Here is a 17,900-nt window from a genome sequence, read left to right as displayed (position 1 = left end):
GACTCGATGGTTTGAGGAACTCATGCTACTGATCATTAATTTGAAGGTGTAGGAGGGGAACTATATTTTCGATTTAAATCGTCTGATATCAAAGTCCACTGATCTAATTAATTTGAATTTGTTGCACGTACTAAGATTAAGCAATGCAAGTATAAAGAGCCTCGTAACAGTTACCTGCCTAAACCAAGCAAGCTTCAAGAATCAATCCATTATCAGCAAGACGGGCGATATACGCTCAACCAAAAAAGGTGAGCGCCTAGTTAGCGCAAGCAAACGGCCTAGCTAACCAGTAATCTTTCTAAAGCGAGAAGCAAAAAAGGCACAAGAGCTGCAAGAAGCCGTTGCATTAGCGAGAAAATAGCCTACTAATGCAGTCACCGCTTTGGGTCTATGCTGCTTCCTAATTCTTGAAAACGAGCCTTGCTTGGTAGATACATTTATAAAGAAGGGATGTGAGGATTTTTAAAAAGTTTTTTTTCCCCACACGTTGAGCATTTCGGCTCTAGGTTTGTATTGGGCTTGACTATGGGCCAAATTGGAATAGAAGAATTAACATAAATAACGATCTAAGTAACCGCTTAAATTAAAAATAGCCGACAGATATATAAGATATGTATAATCATGTATAATTAATTTATAATCCATGTATACTGGCTAAAAATATTAAGCAGTAAATTCAACCGAGCTATTTTTTTTAAAGATCTCATTCGAATATATGTAAGAAGAATTAACCTAAATAACCGTTCACTCAACCGCTTAAACTAAACAAGCCATCAAATTTATAATATATGTATAATTCATATATAATAAATAGTAAATTTGATCGGTTATTTGTGTAAATACTCATATACGTAACTAGGTTCTTTAGTTGAAGAAATGACATCAGTTAGCCGCTTTGAGCACCACTATTTAAAACATATTCAAAATTTTAAAATTAGTAAAAGCTAAATGCAGTTTTGACAAACTTCGGACAACTCATATTGCTACTTTTGCTATATCGACTATTGTTTGGTCCCGGCAGCCCGACCCGATTAAGGCTCGATCTCGACCAACAACCTATTATTTAAAAAAGAAGAAGAAGTATTTAATGGCAATATCCAAAAACAATTATTTTGACCCCTACCCCAAAACACTCATATCCCCAACTTTTTAACTTAACTTTCATAATTGATCTATTCTAATAATTAGTTTTTCACTTGATAATGTAGCTAATGAATTTAATTTTTCGTGAGACATTGTTGATCATTTTAGTTAAGATCGATTTGAATTTTTAAAAACTTATTTTCCTTAATATTTTTCATTTAAAAAATAAGTTAAACTATCAATATCATAATGATTATTATACTTTAAGGAATTATAATTTTTGTTAGATTCTCACCATGTAATGACCTCAATTTTTACCACTAAAGAAAACACCAAAAATATTTTCATACACTTTCAATTGTTCAGATCCGTTTTGAAGTAAAAAAATGACTTAGTCTCCAACTAGTTGACACATTTAAACTCTAATAGATAAATAATTTTAAAAAGCAATATACCTATTAATAAAAACATCAAAAATTAAAATTTTTTGATGAAAAAGAATATTTAGAAAGTTAGAATAACAAAACCTGATTCAAGAGGTTAATAAATTGATGCCAAAACAACTTTTCCTTGCTTCAAATACTTGATGTAATACTAAAAATTTCGAAGAGAAACAAAAAAGAATTACAATGTTCTTCAAACTCACGATTTCAAATTCAGATCTGAAATTAATTCTGAGGAGGCTAAATTTTAAAGAATTTGTAATTGGCTATTCTTTAAATGGGTATCCGAATGCTATTTGTGCATTTCCCCTCGCGGTATTTCGTCTTCATTTTCTTAATTGACATTCGGCAGATTATTTAAATCCCAATTTTTTTTTCTTGAAGAAGTTCTAAAGGCGGGTGGCGTTGGTAATTTACATTGAAATTCCAGTTTAGATTTGTGCAAGTATATACTAGTACAATGGTAGGTAAGAACTTTTTTTAATATCCCCAATTGATTAAATGATTGCATACTAAACGTACGAGTGTATTTTAGGAGTATGTAGACCAAAATAGATGCCGAGAACTGGCCAAGTCATCATCTTTTTACCGCAGGATATATTCAGAGGTATGCAAACAGTTAACTCTAAAGAGTGTTTTTTATTGCTTTAATTTGTTTTTGGTAATGAATTTAGTGAATCATGTTCAGTTTTTACACTATCAAAGAGAAGCCTTTTAATAGATCATTTTTCTCCCCTATATGTTTTGCAGTAATTGTAGTATGTTCATCTCGAAAAATGTCAAGAGAGCCTAATGGTGTGTTTATTACAGAAAATGTTTTCCTAGAAAATATTATTCAAAGAGCTTATATATAATCTAGGCAAACAAGACGGGGTGGGGGATGGTGGGTGGTGGCGGTGAAAGGGTGAGGTGGAGGCGGGGGAGTGGAGTGAGGGGGTGGGGTGGGAGCGGAGTAAGGGGTCTGGTGAGGGAGGAGGTTGGGGCTGGGAAGGAGAGAATGAGTGTGGAATGCCACTTATGGAGAGAAAAGCCCCATGTTTTGTACCTCCATTATCTTTTTCTTATTTGGGTTGGGGGGCTAAACATGCATGACATTTGTGTGGCTACAAAATTATGTCAGATAAAAGAAAGAAGTTTAAAGTTCATTATTTTCAAATATAGAAAGAGGGTCATTCTTTTCAGAATGGACTAAAAAAGAAATATTGTAACGTTAAATGAAACAGAGGGAGTGTATCATTGACCTTTTACAGTAACTTTTGCAATTCTGAGGTTCATTGTTGATTATATGATCAGAAACAGTTTAGATGAGTCTTCAACATGCTTGTCTTCAATGAATTTTGCATCCGCAATTTTTTGAAGTGCCAGGTTTCCACTCTAGAGTTTGAGTAATTTCTTATCCAACGGCTGTTTTTCCCTTTTGCCATGATGACACACTCCATTTCCCAAAGAGACCATCTTTTTCTGGTTTTTTTGATTTGGTTGCTTCACTTTGTACAGTTTTTAAGATTTGGTGGTACATGGAGAAATTGATGAAGGACTATTCTGACTTGCAATTTCAAGCATCACGTTATTTGAATTCTGTCATGCTCAATTTCTATGTGGATGTTGCTTTACTTGCATTAGCATTGTGTTAGCCAGTGAGGCTTAATCAGTTGCAGCAGATTCCTTACTTCAATTTGTTGTTGCGCAACTGTTTTCAGCTGTCTTCATGGTGCAATAGTTCTGTATGCTCTGTACAATATCGTGCTTGACATTGCTCAGTTTCTAACTTAGAGATGTTAAATGTAACTTCGAACTACTGTGCTCGTAGCATTACTATATATTACTGACGTCGAGATTGAATGGTTTATTACTTGCGTTAACATGCTTTAGGAATATTCTTTTTTGGGATTTCCTTTCTGAAATTATGTTGTATCCGCAGGTAGAAGAGATAGGATGGGAGCACCTTGTTAAATTGGGGGAAGATCTGAGACTTCTCAGCTTTCGTATGATGTGAGGCTCTTTTATTTTTTAAAGCTATGGTTGGGTTAAAAAGAGGTAGGTTAGGTGTTAATTATGTGAAAGAAAGAGTGGCACAGAGTATTTCCCATAAAAGAGGAGGGAAGGTAAAACTGAACGGTATCCAGCCTTTCCATGTCAGCTTTTCTGATGTTGTAGAGTTGGATGACAAGGAAGTAAACCAGAGGGGTATCCAACCCTCCCTGTGAGATTTTCCAACTCTTGCAAAGTTGGATAATTAAAGATTTGTTCTGGGTAAATTAAGCCTCATCAACAACAACAACAACAACAACAACAAACCCAGTTTGATCCCAACATGTGGGGTCTGGGGAGGGTAGTCTGTACGCAGACCTTACCCCTACTTAATGCAGGTAGAGAGGCTGTTTCCAATAGAAGTAAATCACCTTTACTTGATCGTATGGAAGCAAAGAACCAATATTTCCCAAAAGGAAGTAACTTTACAATTCTCTTCTTGCCAATGAAAAATGGTGTACTGTAGCTTTTAATGCTAGCCATTAGAAAAAGAAAAAGGAAGGAGAGTCAGGGGAGGAAAGCTGCTACTAACAAATTAGAATTATGGATGTAACAGGCGAAACTTAAATTTGGGGAAATTAAGTACAGGCAAAATCTAAATTGCAGTAAGGAAACTCTCAAGTTTTTTCTGTGTGCTAGGGACAAGAAGGGAAGGATGCACATTGTGCAGATAACTTTGGATGGAACATATCCTAACCATCCACCTTCAATATCAGCGGTTGGCATCCTTCAAATTTCTGATACTAGAGCCTTGCACTCCATAGGTGATGCCATAATTTACTGATATTTCGCCAGGACATGCCTTATCTCTTCAATGTGGAATGGTCAATAAACTCAAGACTAAAAGATGTTATCCGACAGTTTCAGCAGGTAATTTTGTATTCTTTTCAATATGTTGTAAATCTCCTTTCATTTGCATTTTCTTTGCTTTGTAACATAATATTTACTGATTATTTCATCCCCCAAAGATATTGCCTTACCTTGTGAAGAAAAATTTCATCCACCAAACACACGCGTAATTTAATTATGGATTGTTAATTTCTTTTACACTTACTATATCTTCTTATTACCGGAACCAGCATATGGATAAGCTTCAGGAGTTTTGGAATATAATGGATGACATTGACCACTCTCTTTTGGTGTCTGACCTAAGATATCCTCAACGTGCTTCGTCACATCGCCAACTTAATATAGGTATGTGCTTTTTACATAATTGTTCTTTGGTGTGTCAGTACCCCTTTACGCCAGAACTGATTCATATCCCTTCGTTTTTGATATAGGCAATGACTGCTATATCATGTTTTTTATAGATGCTAATGATCCAACATCCCTACCAGAGTAAGTGTTCTCTAAAACCACCAGATTTTATGATTACTCCTATCTTTGATGAGTTATAAATTGATGTGGAGTTCTTCTAGCTGTCGCTTTCTCGGTTCAGATTCAGAGGTGGAGAGATTGAGGGCGATGTGGAGGAGAAACTGCAAAAGATGGTATTTCAACTTCCTCTTTTAGTGCTGACTTGTAATTGTCATGGTCCTTATCATTATCTACATTGGGATGTCGATGCTGTTGTCTTAGTTTTTGTTTCCAATCCATAGAATTTTCTCTATGTTTGGTTTTGAACAATTTAAAAGATGAAGGGACTGGGGTTTGGGGGTTGGGGTTGGGGGTTGGGGTAAGGATCTTTTAACTTTTGCTTTTTCCCTAGTTACGTGTAATCAACTCTGATTTCTATTCTATTCGCAGGATGAAAGACAAGCCATTTTCTGAGAATCTTGCAAATGTATTGGATGTTCAACTTCATGGACCTTCAAGCGTTGAGAAAACTGATCCACAAACTGAATGTGGCATTTGTTATGCGCAATATCTTCCAATTGGTAATCCTATATCCGTAAAATAAACCCATTGATATTTTTTTGATTATGGCATTGACTTTGTGATATCAATCTAGATGATGAACTTGGTGCTAAGAGTGGAAGTGGCACTGATTGTACATGTGAAAATAACAGCTGCAGTAGGGCCTTCCACAGTGTTTGCCTCGGAGATTGGTTGAGTTCCATCACAACAACAAGACAGTACGTTGAGCTCCCTTATTGTTACCTTCGTTACTTTAATTAAGGAGATATTCCTTTTCCAATCCAGTTATCACATTCATCTGCTCTGTTTTTTTTACAGGTCATTTGATGTTCTATTCGGGAATTGTCCATACTGTTCTGATCCAATTGCTGTCAAAATCAATACTAGGAAGTAAAGAGGTAAGTTACCCCTGTCAAATATTTGAGATAATTTAGCTCGCTGTGCACAGATTACTTCGAGTGATAGGGAAGGCTGGAGATTTAGGGAAACATTACTTTGTTCGACCACCTCTCCATTCTGTGTAGTGGATGGGAAACTTCCTTAGACAATGTTAAATCTACATAGAGAAAAATGAAGTCTGCTTTTGACGGTGCCTCACAGAGAAGATGTTGCTTTCAAGTATGAGCAGCACTTTGTTTGAGTCAGTTAGTCATGAATATGATTTGCATTTGTCATTGCATTAAGGCAAGCTATCTACATCACACCCTTGGGGTGCATCCCTTCCCCTGCATGAACACGAGATGCCTTGTGCACCGGGCTGCCCATTTAGTGATTTGGAACAACCTAGTAAGTGAAACAAGGTAAACAAAATTTTTTTGCTTCATGAAGTTTGTCCTGCTATTATTATCATCATGATCATCCTCATTATATGGAGGGCTTTTGCACTAGTGGAGCATATATTAAGGCACATTTAGTCAAAACTGTTATTTTTGAGCCAGCTGGCGCTCACGGTTTGGTACTTGGTGGATAATAAGTCATTCCCCGTTTAAGCGAAAGTGTTATTGTGATTATAAGCTAATGAATACACGACGAGATATTGTAAGCGGCTGAGTGGCCTTGCTATCACGATCAACTGAGATTCAGCTCTTTGTGGTTCCGATTTGTAAAAGGGAAAAAGAATTGTAGCCTAAGAGTTCCCTACGTTTTATACATGGATGAAGTCAGAATGGCTCATAGTTTCACATATTCTTGATATCATCATTACCCTACTACAATAAATTGGGAGGTGAATAATCCTGGGCTAAGTAGAGCCTTGCATTGGTACTTTTCTTCAATTTTCTCAAATTTACCTCATTAATCACGAGGCAAAAACTGTATGATGGGGGTTTGATTAGTCATAACAACTGCTTCTTTCTCCTCTCTGCTAAACTCACACTTGACTATTTCCTTTCCTTTTCATTTCTATGACTACAACTTCCCCTGATTCCTCAGTTACACTAAGCTAATACTCAAGAAGAGAAGGGCCAAGCTGATCAGAGGCGGATCCAGGATTTTAAGTTTATGACTTCCTACACAAATTTTAAGTTAATATCAATAATAACTGGATTAACGGACTGGGTTCCAAGCTAAAGATTCTTATATATTTAATGAAATTTTCAATACAAATATCGGATCTAGACAAAAGTTACTGGGTTTACGGGAACCCGTAACTAACACACTGGATCCGCCCCTGAAGCTGATGGGTAAGATAGAATATAAATTAGGTAACGGTTTATTTTTTTTCGACACTGGTAACTTTAAATCCAATTGGATTATTTTCTAGATATATTTCCAATCCAACCAGTTTTCTCACTCTGAATGCATCTAGAATGAAGTGGGTAATCCAAGGGTAATCATATCGAAAAGAACAGCTGCAAACAATCTCCTCATTCTTATTTTGTAGATAGCACACTGTCGAAACATAGTAGACAGCACAATACAGAAAACCACAGAGTACATCAGAGATATGGTTAAGTATCAACACAAGACATCTGAAGCAAATACAAACACATTTCATACAACTTTGACGATGCAGTAGGTTCAACTTTTTTTAAGCCTTCATGGGTAAGTATACATGTTTTAGTGATGCTTCTTCTCGAAAAGACCATCCGGACCTGCATTCAAAAAAGGGCCAGCCAATTTTTGGTATTAAATAGTTTGTTACCTTAAAAAACCTAAATCTAACTACAAATTTATCCGCACATGGAATTTTCAGCTACAGAAATAAGTATACCCTCTAAAAACATAGAAAGAGTAACCAACATTGGCATGAACACTCACGTAACTTTACAATTCATGAACTGGATAAGAGATTATAATTTATAATAGTAAAGAAGTATGTGAAATCATGTCAAAATTGAATGAAGAGGAGACCAATGGAAAAACTGCCTCTTACCATTGAGCTGAAAGTCACCTGGATTAACAAACTTTCACAGGAAAAGTAACACTCCACTGAAAATGTTGATTTAAAGTTCACATTTACGTTCCATTACAGATAAAACTAGGGATAAGTGTCGAAGCATACTTGAACACTCACCATTAACATTATGCTGTTAATTTTAAGTAGACTTGCACAAATATAATGGTTATGATAATTGTTTTTATGGAGATATTATATGGTCTACTTGATATTGTTTTGTCTCGTTAAAATGCCAAACACTTAGCCACATGAAGCATTGACATGATACGACTTAGAAGACCGATTATGAAAATGTTTTAGCATCATAACTACATAAAAAAAAAGGCATTCAAAATTAGGCTTCACATTGTCAGCAACAAGAAGATAACAGGAAGATTACTAGTTCCAAGTTCCCGACTACGACCATCCGCGGCATGCTACAAACATTTTTGAAGCCTCAATCAGGTAAAGTGCTTCAGTTAGATAACATACCATTATTCAGAATATCTATGAGCTGATAGCTCATTGCAACCATCAAGGATCAGATACAATTACACACGAGATAGTAAACATGAAACCATTGACAAGCGAAATAAAGAGATGGCTTAGGTATCGGAATTACCCCATGGAAACTCCTTGTTACGGATGTGCAGATACGGATAAGGCTGCAAATAAAGCTAGAAATGATAGCAAGAATTGTAAAATCATGTTATGTAGGGTGAAGAAAAAGCATACAAAGGAGTCATAGTCGTATAGGGCAACTTATATGTACACGTCTATATCTGTCTCAGCTGTAAATTCCCCTCTACTATCCCTTCTATTATACAAAATTTCAACGCCCAAGAAAAATAATACCCCTATATTAATTACAGATAAACACAAGTTAACCATTGGATATTATAAGGACCGAATTAACCTTATTCTATCTTTCTTGGGAAGAAAAGGCATTCCTCTACAACTCTAGGTTGCAACTAGTGCTGTATGGTGGGCCGGGCTGGGACCGGGCCCGCGGTCCTAACGGGCTAAACGGGCCTGGTGGGCCGGTTCTTAATGGTGCAAAAAGCCCGGGGCAGGCCGGGTATGATAAAATAGCCCACGAGCTCGGGACCGCTAAGCCCGGGACCGGCTGGCGGGCCTGGGCCGGTCTTACCGAGCCTAAAGGCTACTTTAAAAAAAAATAGCAACGGTCAAAAATTAAAAGTAGCCGTTGGGCTGCAATTTTGACCGTTTGGAACTTTCAAAAATAGCCATTTGGCCCCCAAACTTTATTTTAACCCCAAACTTTATATAGTTACACTTTTTCCCAATTCTCAACTATAAATACCCCCTTATTTTTTCATTTTTACTCACCAATTCATCAACCTCTCTACTATAATTGCTTATTTTATTGTTGAAATTTCGTGAAAAATTGTGAAGTTGGTGAATTGAAGTATTCAAGTCTTCAACGATTTTCAATTTTCAAGAAGTTGTTCGGCAATTCGGTAAACGCGTTCCAACTCTTAAGTTTTAATATTATAGTTTTGTTAGTTTTATTTAGTATAATTATAATTAATATGACATTTTCTTTGAAAAATATTTTTGGTGGTAAGGGTAAAGCTAAAACTGGTGAAAGTAGTGGCCAACCTACTACCCTTCCCCCGGCTCCCCGACCCAGACCTGGTAGACGTCCTGCTGCTCCTATTATTCTTGATAGTGATAACCCATGTTTTCAATTTTCAGATAGTCAATTTTTCCATAATGTTGCACCAGGTCAAAATTTAGATGATGAAACTATGAATGCTCTTTATCCTAATCAAACTATCTTTGAAAATGATGAGGAAAATGAGGATGAAGATGAAACCCAACCAGATTTAGATGATACACCTACTAGTCCTGTTAATAACCCAACTGATGTACCGCCCGACCCACCTGTAGAAACCCCTAGTTTTAATAGACAACCTCCTAAACGCCTAGAAACATCATTAGTTTGGATTTTTTTTACTCAAGTAAGAGAACAAAATAAGGCTAAGTGTAAAACATGTGGGAAATTACGGGCGCATAAATATACTGGATACCGTAGCGGCACGGGTAGTTTGACTAGGCACATAAAAACACACCCTAGAGATAAAGTTAGATATTTACAAATGAAAGCGCAGCTAGAGGGAACACATGTAGATTCTGATGTTAACCCTAGTACAAGTTCAAATCTAGTTCAACCAGGAATTAACACTGTGACCGGAGGTATTTTATATTACGATCCAAATAGAGATCGTGAAGAATTAGCAAAGATGGTTACCGTAATGTGCTTACCCTATTCTTTTCCTTCTAATCCTAATTGGGTGCATTATATTAGAAGAGTTTTTAATCCTACTTATAAAGGTTGGCCTCGCACAACAGTTAAGAGAGATATTTATAAATATAAACATGAATATGAACAATATTTGCGGTATTTATTTACTCATATAACTAATCGGATTTCTATTATTACTGATATTGGAAGAAGTGATAATGATTGTGATTATCTAACTGTTACAAGTTATTGGATAGATGAGGAGTGGACAATGCAAAAACGCATTATTGCGTATAGAATAATTAATTCATGTCACACAGGTAAGTTTATAGCTAACACTGTTGCAGATATTTTGTAGATATTTTTGCTTTAGAGATAAAATAATGGCAATTTCTATGGATAATGCTTCTAGTAACACTAGTGCTATAGGCATACTTACAACAACACTAAATCCTGCATTTAGGAATATATTCCATGTTAGATGTATTTGTCATATTTATTATTTAATTGTCGGTGATGGTATGCGAATTTTAAATTTAGAAATTGAAAAGGTTAGAATGGCTCTTAATTGGCTGTTTTATTCAAACCGTAGAAGTAGACTTAGAGAATATTTTAAAAAATGTGATGAATATGGCCTTAGAGAAAGAAAGGTTCCTAAAGCCTGCCCGACTAAATGGAATTGTATGTACGAAAGTTTAGTAGTTGCATATGAATATAGAAACCCAATTAATGCAACGTTTAATACTCGGGTAGGTGGTGAGGATGATGATGAAATACTTACTACTCAAGATTGGACGATTGTGAAAATTCTTATAGATTTTTTAGAACATTTTCAAATTGCTACAAATGCATTTTCTGGGCAATATTATCCTACTATTTCAAACTGTTTAGTTTATATCGCAGCACTATGTGATTTGTTTGTTGAATTTTCGGAGGGTGGAGAGATTTATCAACTTGCTATAAATGAAATGAAAGAAAAGTTTAAAAAATATTTTTTCCCTATCCCTCATATTTATGGTGTTGCTGCAATGTTAAATCCTACAATGAAATTAGGAGGTCCTCATTTTTGGTACTCAAATATTTATAAGGCTTTAGATCTTTCAAATGAGGAATTTGCTACACTTGCAGATGCAAAAGTCTCAATTAAAATCAATGCTCAAACAATTTATAATGATTATCAACTTGCCTTAGAGCATGCTAGGCCAAATGTTCCAACCCCTACTTCGTCTAGTTCACAATCGTCTAAAAGAGCTGCGGGCTTAAAAACACTTAAATCTTGGACGGAGTTCAGGGGTTCTCAAGGTGATAATTATGATGAAACTTCACATCTAAATGAGCTTCAAGTTTATTTGTCGCAGGGACTTGAAAAGGAGAATCCAGACGGCACTTTTGATCTTTTGGAATGGTGGAAGGTAAGGGAAAAACATTTTCCAGTTCTTGCAAGGATGACTCGGGATATTTTATCTATTCAAGCTTCAACTGTTGCATCAGAGAGCGCTTTCAGTCAAACAAGACTTCAAATAGGTGATCATAGAGCGTCAATGAAGGAGAGCTTGGAAAAATCTGTACTGTTCAGAGATTGGATCCGCTCGGAAAGAAGAAACTTTGGAATTGCGGAATCACAACCGGCTATACTAGTATACTATATATACTACAAAACAAGATTTTTCAAAATTCAAAATGAGGGCCCCACCCCCAATGACCACCAACGGCCATATTGCACAAATAACCGTTTTTTTTTCAATTTACAAAACTAACCTTCTCTAACACTATAAATACCCCCTCCCTCTTCTTCATTTCAATACTCAATACTCATTTCTCAATCTAAATTTCTCTCAATCTCTCAATCTCCAATTTTCAAGACTTCAAGTCTCAATCTTAATTTTCAAGTTACATCATGCCTCGTTCGGAAAGAGTGCGCTTATTTGTTTCGCACTACTATGAAGTGCTTGAAGAAAATGAAGAAGGCCAAATATTAAAATGCAAGAACTGTGGAAGAGTCTTAAATTTTCGTTTAGGGTGTACCACAGGCATTTTAAGGAGGCATATAACGTATTGTGTTGATGGTATTTATCCGCAAATTCGTTTTTAAGATTTTTCAACAATTTGTGTTATTTTAAAATTATTAGACGTATTTATGCTTCATGTTGTACTTTCTTATTAATTTATTATGCATGTCAATTTTGTTTTACTATTGTTTTGTTATTTTACTTTTTCGTCAAGCACTTTAATAATTAGATTTCTACATATATATTTTTTATATAACCATGATATGGTTTACAAGAAATTGCCTTAAACAAAAAAAATTCCGGAAATAAAAAAGCCCATTAGGCCCGCTAAGCCCACGAGCCCGGCCCGTTTAGCCCAAGACCATATGGGCTTAGGCCCGTCACGGGTTGGTTCCACCCGTTGAGCCCACGAAGCCCGGTACCGTGAGGCCCGATACCGCCAGAGCCCAGGACCGCTAAGCCCAGGCCCGGCCCAGAATACAGCATTAGTTGCAACTTCCCTTCTCGGCCAGCTCCTTTTGTCCTCCCCCCACCCCCCGACACCATATCCCCCAATCTCCTTTCCTAGTGGATTGGCTGATTATTTTGTTTGAAATACTCATTTTGGCAACATTCCTAATCTCTGTTGTGTTTACCAATAATAGAAAAGGAACAACTGAAAGATTTTACAGCAGAGATATCATTACATGAAACTGAGAATCTCCATCAGGTTACTCTTATCTGAACCAACTATATTTCTTTGCATTAGAATCAAATACATTAAACATCGAATGCCTTCTTTTGACCAAAAAGTCTTAAACCTTTTTGTTACACTAATTAAGTGAATGATACTAGGTAAATTCTGATTAAATATAATAAATTCTAGATTCAATATTGGTGGGAGATAACATCCTAGAAATCACATTTAAACCTATTTAAAGCCAAAAAGTAGTTTAATGATATTCTTGTGAATCAATGAAGGAATGAAGACAAGCAATAAATATGATAAATGACAATAGCTGTAAACAGAGGCGGATCTAAAATTTCCGGAGGATGAGTTCACCATTACTTTTTTAAAAAAAATTAAACAAAAAAGTTGGTTGGGAATTTGATCCCCTAAAGGCTATTGGAAATAAGAGACCAAAACCAGTGAACTACTTCATCTTTTTTACCATGGATTCCATCAAATATATATACCTATTTTTGCCAAATTATACATCATATCTATAGTTTAACCTGAGGACCACGGGTTCACGTGAACCATATTTTATACTATAAATCCGCCTCTGGCTGTAAATAAATTTAATAATTCACCCAAATGTGCAACAAAGTGGATGATTCTCTTTCTGATGTAAGATAGCCAAACCTGTGAACATCAAACACTTTATCGGGATCTAGTGTGGGAAAACATGGAACAACACAGCAAATCGAATCTTTTATAAAGATATTTGTAGTTATGTGAGAGTCAACTTTTCTAGAGATAGCTTATCAAGATCGATTGTTGGATCCCCTTTTTTCTCTCTCTTCTTCCTACTTATACGAGACATTCCCCTTACCTACTGAAAGTACAAATACAGAGAATATTCCTCCGAATATTCTTTAGAAATATCTTATTGCTAAACTAGTCGTTTTGGTCGATCTGAATGCTCGAGGTCGAGCATTCACTGCTCGACTCGCCAATGCTGCTTCTTAAGCATGACTTCAGCCTAATTGATTCTTGATTTCCCTATTTCATGCGAGGTCTTTTCGATTAGATTTTGACCCATACACCTTCCTCGAAAACAAGAGTGCTTGCAGAGTTACCATTTGTTTGAGCTTTTGTAATGGCGTTGGTACAGAATTACGCAGTATTAATTGTCTTGATAATGAATTTGGTGCCTTTTGGCTATTGACTGGTCAAATGATCAAATCATTAGTTTAAGGGTGTCTCAAATCCTTAACCGGCTAGTGAAATCATTTAGAAGCATAATGTCAATATGAATTTCTGATTTCATCTTAATTAAGTCTTGCATCCGAATTGGAAAGACAGAAAGCAACATATTGTTGAAAAAAACAGAGAATGTTGACATATAAGGAGGTACAAGAAATGCATATATAAAGCTTACAGGAGGCTCTTCATGGTGGGGATGACCCTTAGAGAGATTAACGATTGCAAGAATAGTGCATGTAATTATTCCAACATAAGTAATTTTCTCCCACTTAGCTGCTTCACCTGGCCATAGAAAATAAAGAGAACACTTCAATCACATTGGAACTCATTTATATACAGGAAATCAAACAACTGAAGCTAACCCCCCCAAAAAGGAAAAATAACAGATAGACTAAATGAATATCACCCCTCGAAGAAACTACTCCCTCCATTCCAGTTTATATGATACAATTTCCTTATTAGTCTTTTCCAAAAAGAATAATATATTTCTATATTTCGAAACAATATATTTTAAACTTCTAATTTTATCATTAGTAACAAACTTTTATAGCTAAACAAATGTTATGATATTTTTAAGATCACAAGTTTCAAAAGTCTTATAATCACAAAAATGTTATAGCATGTTTAACACCACAAATTTCAAATATCTTGATGTCTTTTTTAAATTGCATGCCCAGCCAAACTACGTCACATAAATTAAAACAGAGGGAGGAATACATAATCGAAAGATTTCATTGAAAAGAAAAGCTTTTAACACATACTCAAACGCATGTGAAATAGTAAATAATAAATCAAATATTGCTCTATCTCTCTCACATACAAAGAGATATATATAGCATGTCCACAGAGAACAATACGGAGCTAAAATGTATTATATGGGTTCACGTGAACCAATAGCTTTTGCTCAGACCATGTATAAGTATTAAAAAAATCATTAAATAAATATTTGATTGTAAACTCAGTTAGTATTGTATACTAATTTGAGATCACTAGGAACTCATAAACATCAGATCCTAAATCTGCCTCCGACGGAGAACCCAGAACATGATCAAGTCACTGTGGCATCTGCTACGCCAGGCATGTGACTAGTTGAGCTTGCAAATACCACATGTCTTATCACCACTTAAACACTAAGCATTGGAATTCAAAAAGTTCTCCTTTTGTCCTGATCAGCTAAATTAATCTTTTGCCGTTTTCAGGCTCATTTCATAGTTAATAGGGAATTCGACTTTACAGAAAATATTATCAGATTGAGTACGCAACTACATATGAAATTAAATGAGGAAACCGAAGAAAGGCAGCTAACTGAGTATGTAGAAAATAACCAGAAATTTAAGACAGAGAGATGGATGATGAGCTTACGGGCCTCGTCATGGTGGGCGGAAGAAGCGAAAGTCCTCTTGAATGCCGGAGTTCCGTGAGAAGCCCTGCCGCGGAGGGCGGAGCGAAAGCTACATTTGATCATTGCAGACGCCATTTTCCCGCTGATGTCTGGTTCTCTGTGTCGGTGGTTCTGGACTCTTCCCGCTGCCCCTGACGATATAAAAAAAATGATCACACTGTGGTATTACTTCTTCTTTTTGTCCTTCTAAACAAAAGTATGAAAAATAATACTTTCTCCGTTTCAATTTATGTTAACCTATTTGATTGGGCAGTTAATTTAAAGAAAAAAAATGAAGACTTTTAAAATTTTTGGTCCTAAACAAATTAGAATATTTATATGGCTATAATTTTTTTGAAATTTGTAGTGGTAAATATGTCAGAGTATTTGTATGGTTATAAAAACTTCTTATTGAGATAGAATTGAAAGTTTAAACTAAATTATTTCTAAACTAGTCAATTTACTCGCGCTTCGATTTTATAAATAAAATATGAATGAAAATTTGTTTTTAAATTTCTTATAATTTTAAAAACAATCTTGATTATTCAATTCTCTTTTCTATTCTTCGGTCATAACATTATCAATTGTGATGTAATTGCATTTCCAAAGTTGATTACTTCTTTCTAAAATCTTCTAGACTTGCTTTCTCTAATTTTATACTCATTAAAGCATAGTTTTACTCCTTTGCAAGAACTTCCTCGGGCTAATTTGAAGGTTTAAATTATGGGACTAAATCTTCTCCTATCGATAAAGATAAAAGAAAACTTTAATGAATATTAACTATTGACATTGATACCTTATTGTGCTATTTGCCATATTTTGATGACATCCTACATCATGCCACAAAATGATACCCTCACTATTAAGCATTTCAATTTTGAAAACAAAAGATCTGTGAAAGAAATATTGTATATATTGAAACTTAAAATTCAGCACAACAAATAGTTCTTCTATGTGTTGTTAAAAATTCAACATAAGGTTTAGTTTTCTATTTCTAAAATATCTTTGCATTATACTTCATTTTCATTCTTTTTCTATTTTTGTATTTGAAGTATTTTTTGAATTTTCAAAATAACGTACTAAAGGAAAAAGAGAGAAAATTAAATATAAACTTTAAAACACTTAATGAATATTGAGAAAATACCATTATCACAATATTCAATCAATATTCACCTGAACAATTTTTTTGTTGTATTTCTATGTATTTTTGTGATATTATATTAATTCAAAGAATACAAAACATATGTTAGGTACCAAAAAAATCAAGCCAAATTATACATAAACAAATCATTACTCAAAACTGAAAGACAAAGGAGAAGAAGTTGAAAGAGGAGGAGGAAGAAAAGTCAGTAAATTCCCATTCCGCTCTATTTAGACCCATTTCATATTTTAAATTTTTATTCAGACCTATTTATTCTAGAGAAATCTAAAACCACAAATAATAATAATATAATTGTCAAGTACAACATCATATTGCACAACATCATTTGACAACGATATATATAGAATCTACCTGATGATAGATTTTTATATTTTGCAGGAAAAATAATAAAATATACAATACATTCTCAGTTACAAATATAAGTATTCTCCCACTTGACACACGGGGAGGAATCAATTGATCCAATCACATATACCTCCCCCATTCAAATTGTAGATTGAAAATAAGAATTTAACTACGTAAAACACTCGTGTAATCTAAATGGCATACACATATGTAAGTTGTAATAAAAAATGATCTCATACATATACACGACCACATAGACAGTGAGCACAACTTTATGAGAAGAAAGCGAGAGAATACAATAGATGCTTATAGATTTTCGATTGCTTTGCTGGTATCGCACTCTTTCAAATAGTGCCTACAGTAATACTCTTAAAATCCTCAAATCAGACATATAGATAAGTTTCAACCATTTGTCACAAAAAAAAAAGAATAGTTTATTTAACACAAAATTAAAAGTTATTTTCTAAAGAAGGCACAACCCATTTCAGGATATGTTCAAGTATTGCTCTAAAAAAAACGTTGCAAGGTGAGACAAATATAACCTTAGAAGGATAGTAAAAGTAGCAAAGCAAAAACAGTCAATACTAAAGTAAGAATTACCTTGAATTGGTTAAGAGGCTGCATAGGCTATCGATGTTGCCTGGATAAACCAAAGACATGAGCCTTGTCACTTTGCTTTTTTCCAAAGTGCTGATGGTGTAATTTTTTTTATATAAAGCTTTGATGATACTCATAGAATGAGAAGTGAGGAGTTGTAATCGATTGATTACAATAAGTTGTTACGTCTCTTTAGGGACATCAGTTAAAAGATTGATACCAGTTACTTCCAAAAAATGGTTGGACTCTCCAGTAAATGACTTAAGAAATGTTTCAAGCAACAATTGTTTCTTGTGTAATACAATTTTTTATTTATTGAATGTGAATGAAAAAGGTAAAAATGTCAAAAAATGAGGAAAAAGATAAATACAATTGCCGGACATAGAAGGATGCCACATCACCTTCTCAATGCCCAGCTTTATTAATATATATAGATT

At 34.9% G+C, this 17,900-nt stretch overlaps 2 protein-coding genes across 5 annotated transcripts; one reads left to right on the top strand and one right to left on the bottom strand.

Annotated features, from left to right (window-relative positions):
- The first annotated feature begins 1,671 nt into the window (after window positions 1–1,671).
- Window positions 1,672–6,748, top strand: LOC107824409 (uncharacterized). Of its 2 annotated transcripts, none has more exons than XM_016651158.2 (11): window positions 1,672–1,989; window positions 2,062–2,133; window positions 3,448–3,518; window positions 4,197–4,275; window positions 4,353–4,427; window positions 4,637–4,751; window positions 4,838–4,895; window positions 4,976–5,047; window positions 5,304–5,434; window positions 5,509–5,632; window positions 5,733–6,748. In XM_016651158.2, exons 1-11 carry the CDS (start codon window positions 1,987–1,989, stop codon window positions 5,806–5,808), a joined length of 876 nt encoding a protein of 291 aa, XP_016506644.1. In that variant the 5' UTR covers window positions 1,672–1,986; the 3' UTR covers window positions 5,809–6,748. The 2 variants fall into 2 exon arrangements, with proteins under 2 accessions (XP_016506644.1, XP_016506645.1); XM_016651159.2 differs by having other exon boundaries at window positions 1,673–1,993.
- Window positions 6,749–7,265: 517 nt separating this feature from the next.
- LOC107824410 (cytochrome c oxidase subunit 6a, mitochondrial-like) lies at window positions 7,266–17,540 on the bottom strand. 3 transcript variants are annotated; one of them, XM_075242094.1, is made up of 5 exons: window positions 17,467–17,540; window positions 15,341–15,511; window positions 14,154–14,260; window positions 8,414–8,468; window positions 7,266–7,507 (listed from the first exon to the last, which is right to left on the bottom strand). In XM_075242094.1, the coding sequence occupies exons 2-5, from the start codon at window positions 15,453–15,455 to the stop codon at window positions 7,473–7,475; spliced, it is 312 nt and encodes a 103-aa protein (XP_075098195.1). In that variant the 5' UTR covers window positions 15,456–15,511; window positions 17,467–17,540; the 3' UTR covers window positions 7,266–7,472. The 3 variants fall into 3 exon arrangements, with proteins under 3 accessions (XP_075098195.1, XP_075098194.1, XP_075098196.1); XM_075242093.1 differs by lacking the exon at window positions 8,414–8,468; XM_075242095.1 differs by lacking the exon at window positions 17,467–17,540 and having other exon boundaries at window positions 8,414–8,456; window positions 15,341–15,536.
- Between the last annotated feature and the right edge of the window lie 360 nt (window positions 17,541–17,900).

This window comes from Nicotiana tabacum, chromosome 21 (assembly GCF_000715075.1).
Source record: "Nicotiana tabacum cultivar K326 chromosome 21, ASM71507v2, whole genome shotgun sequence".
Lineage (NCBI taxonomy): Eukaryota > Viridiplantae > Streptophyta > Magnoliopsida > Solanales > Solanaceae > Nicotiana > Nicotiana tabacum.
This window is presented reverse-complemented; position numbering and strand designations above follow the sequence as displayed.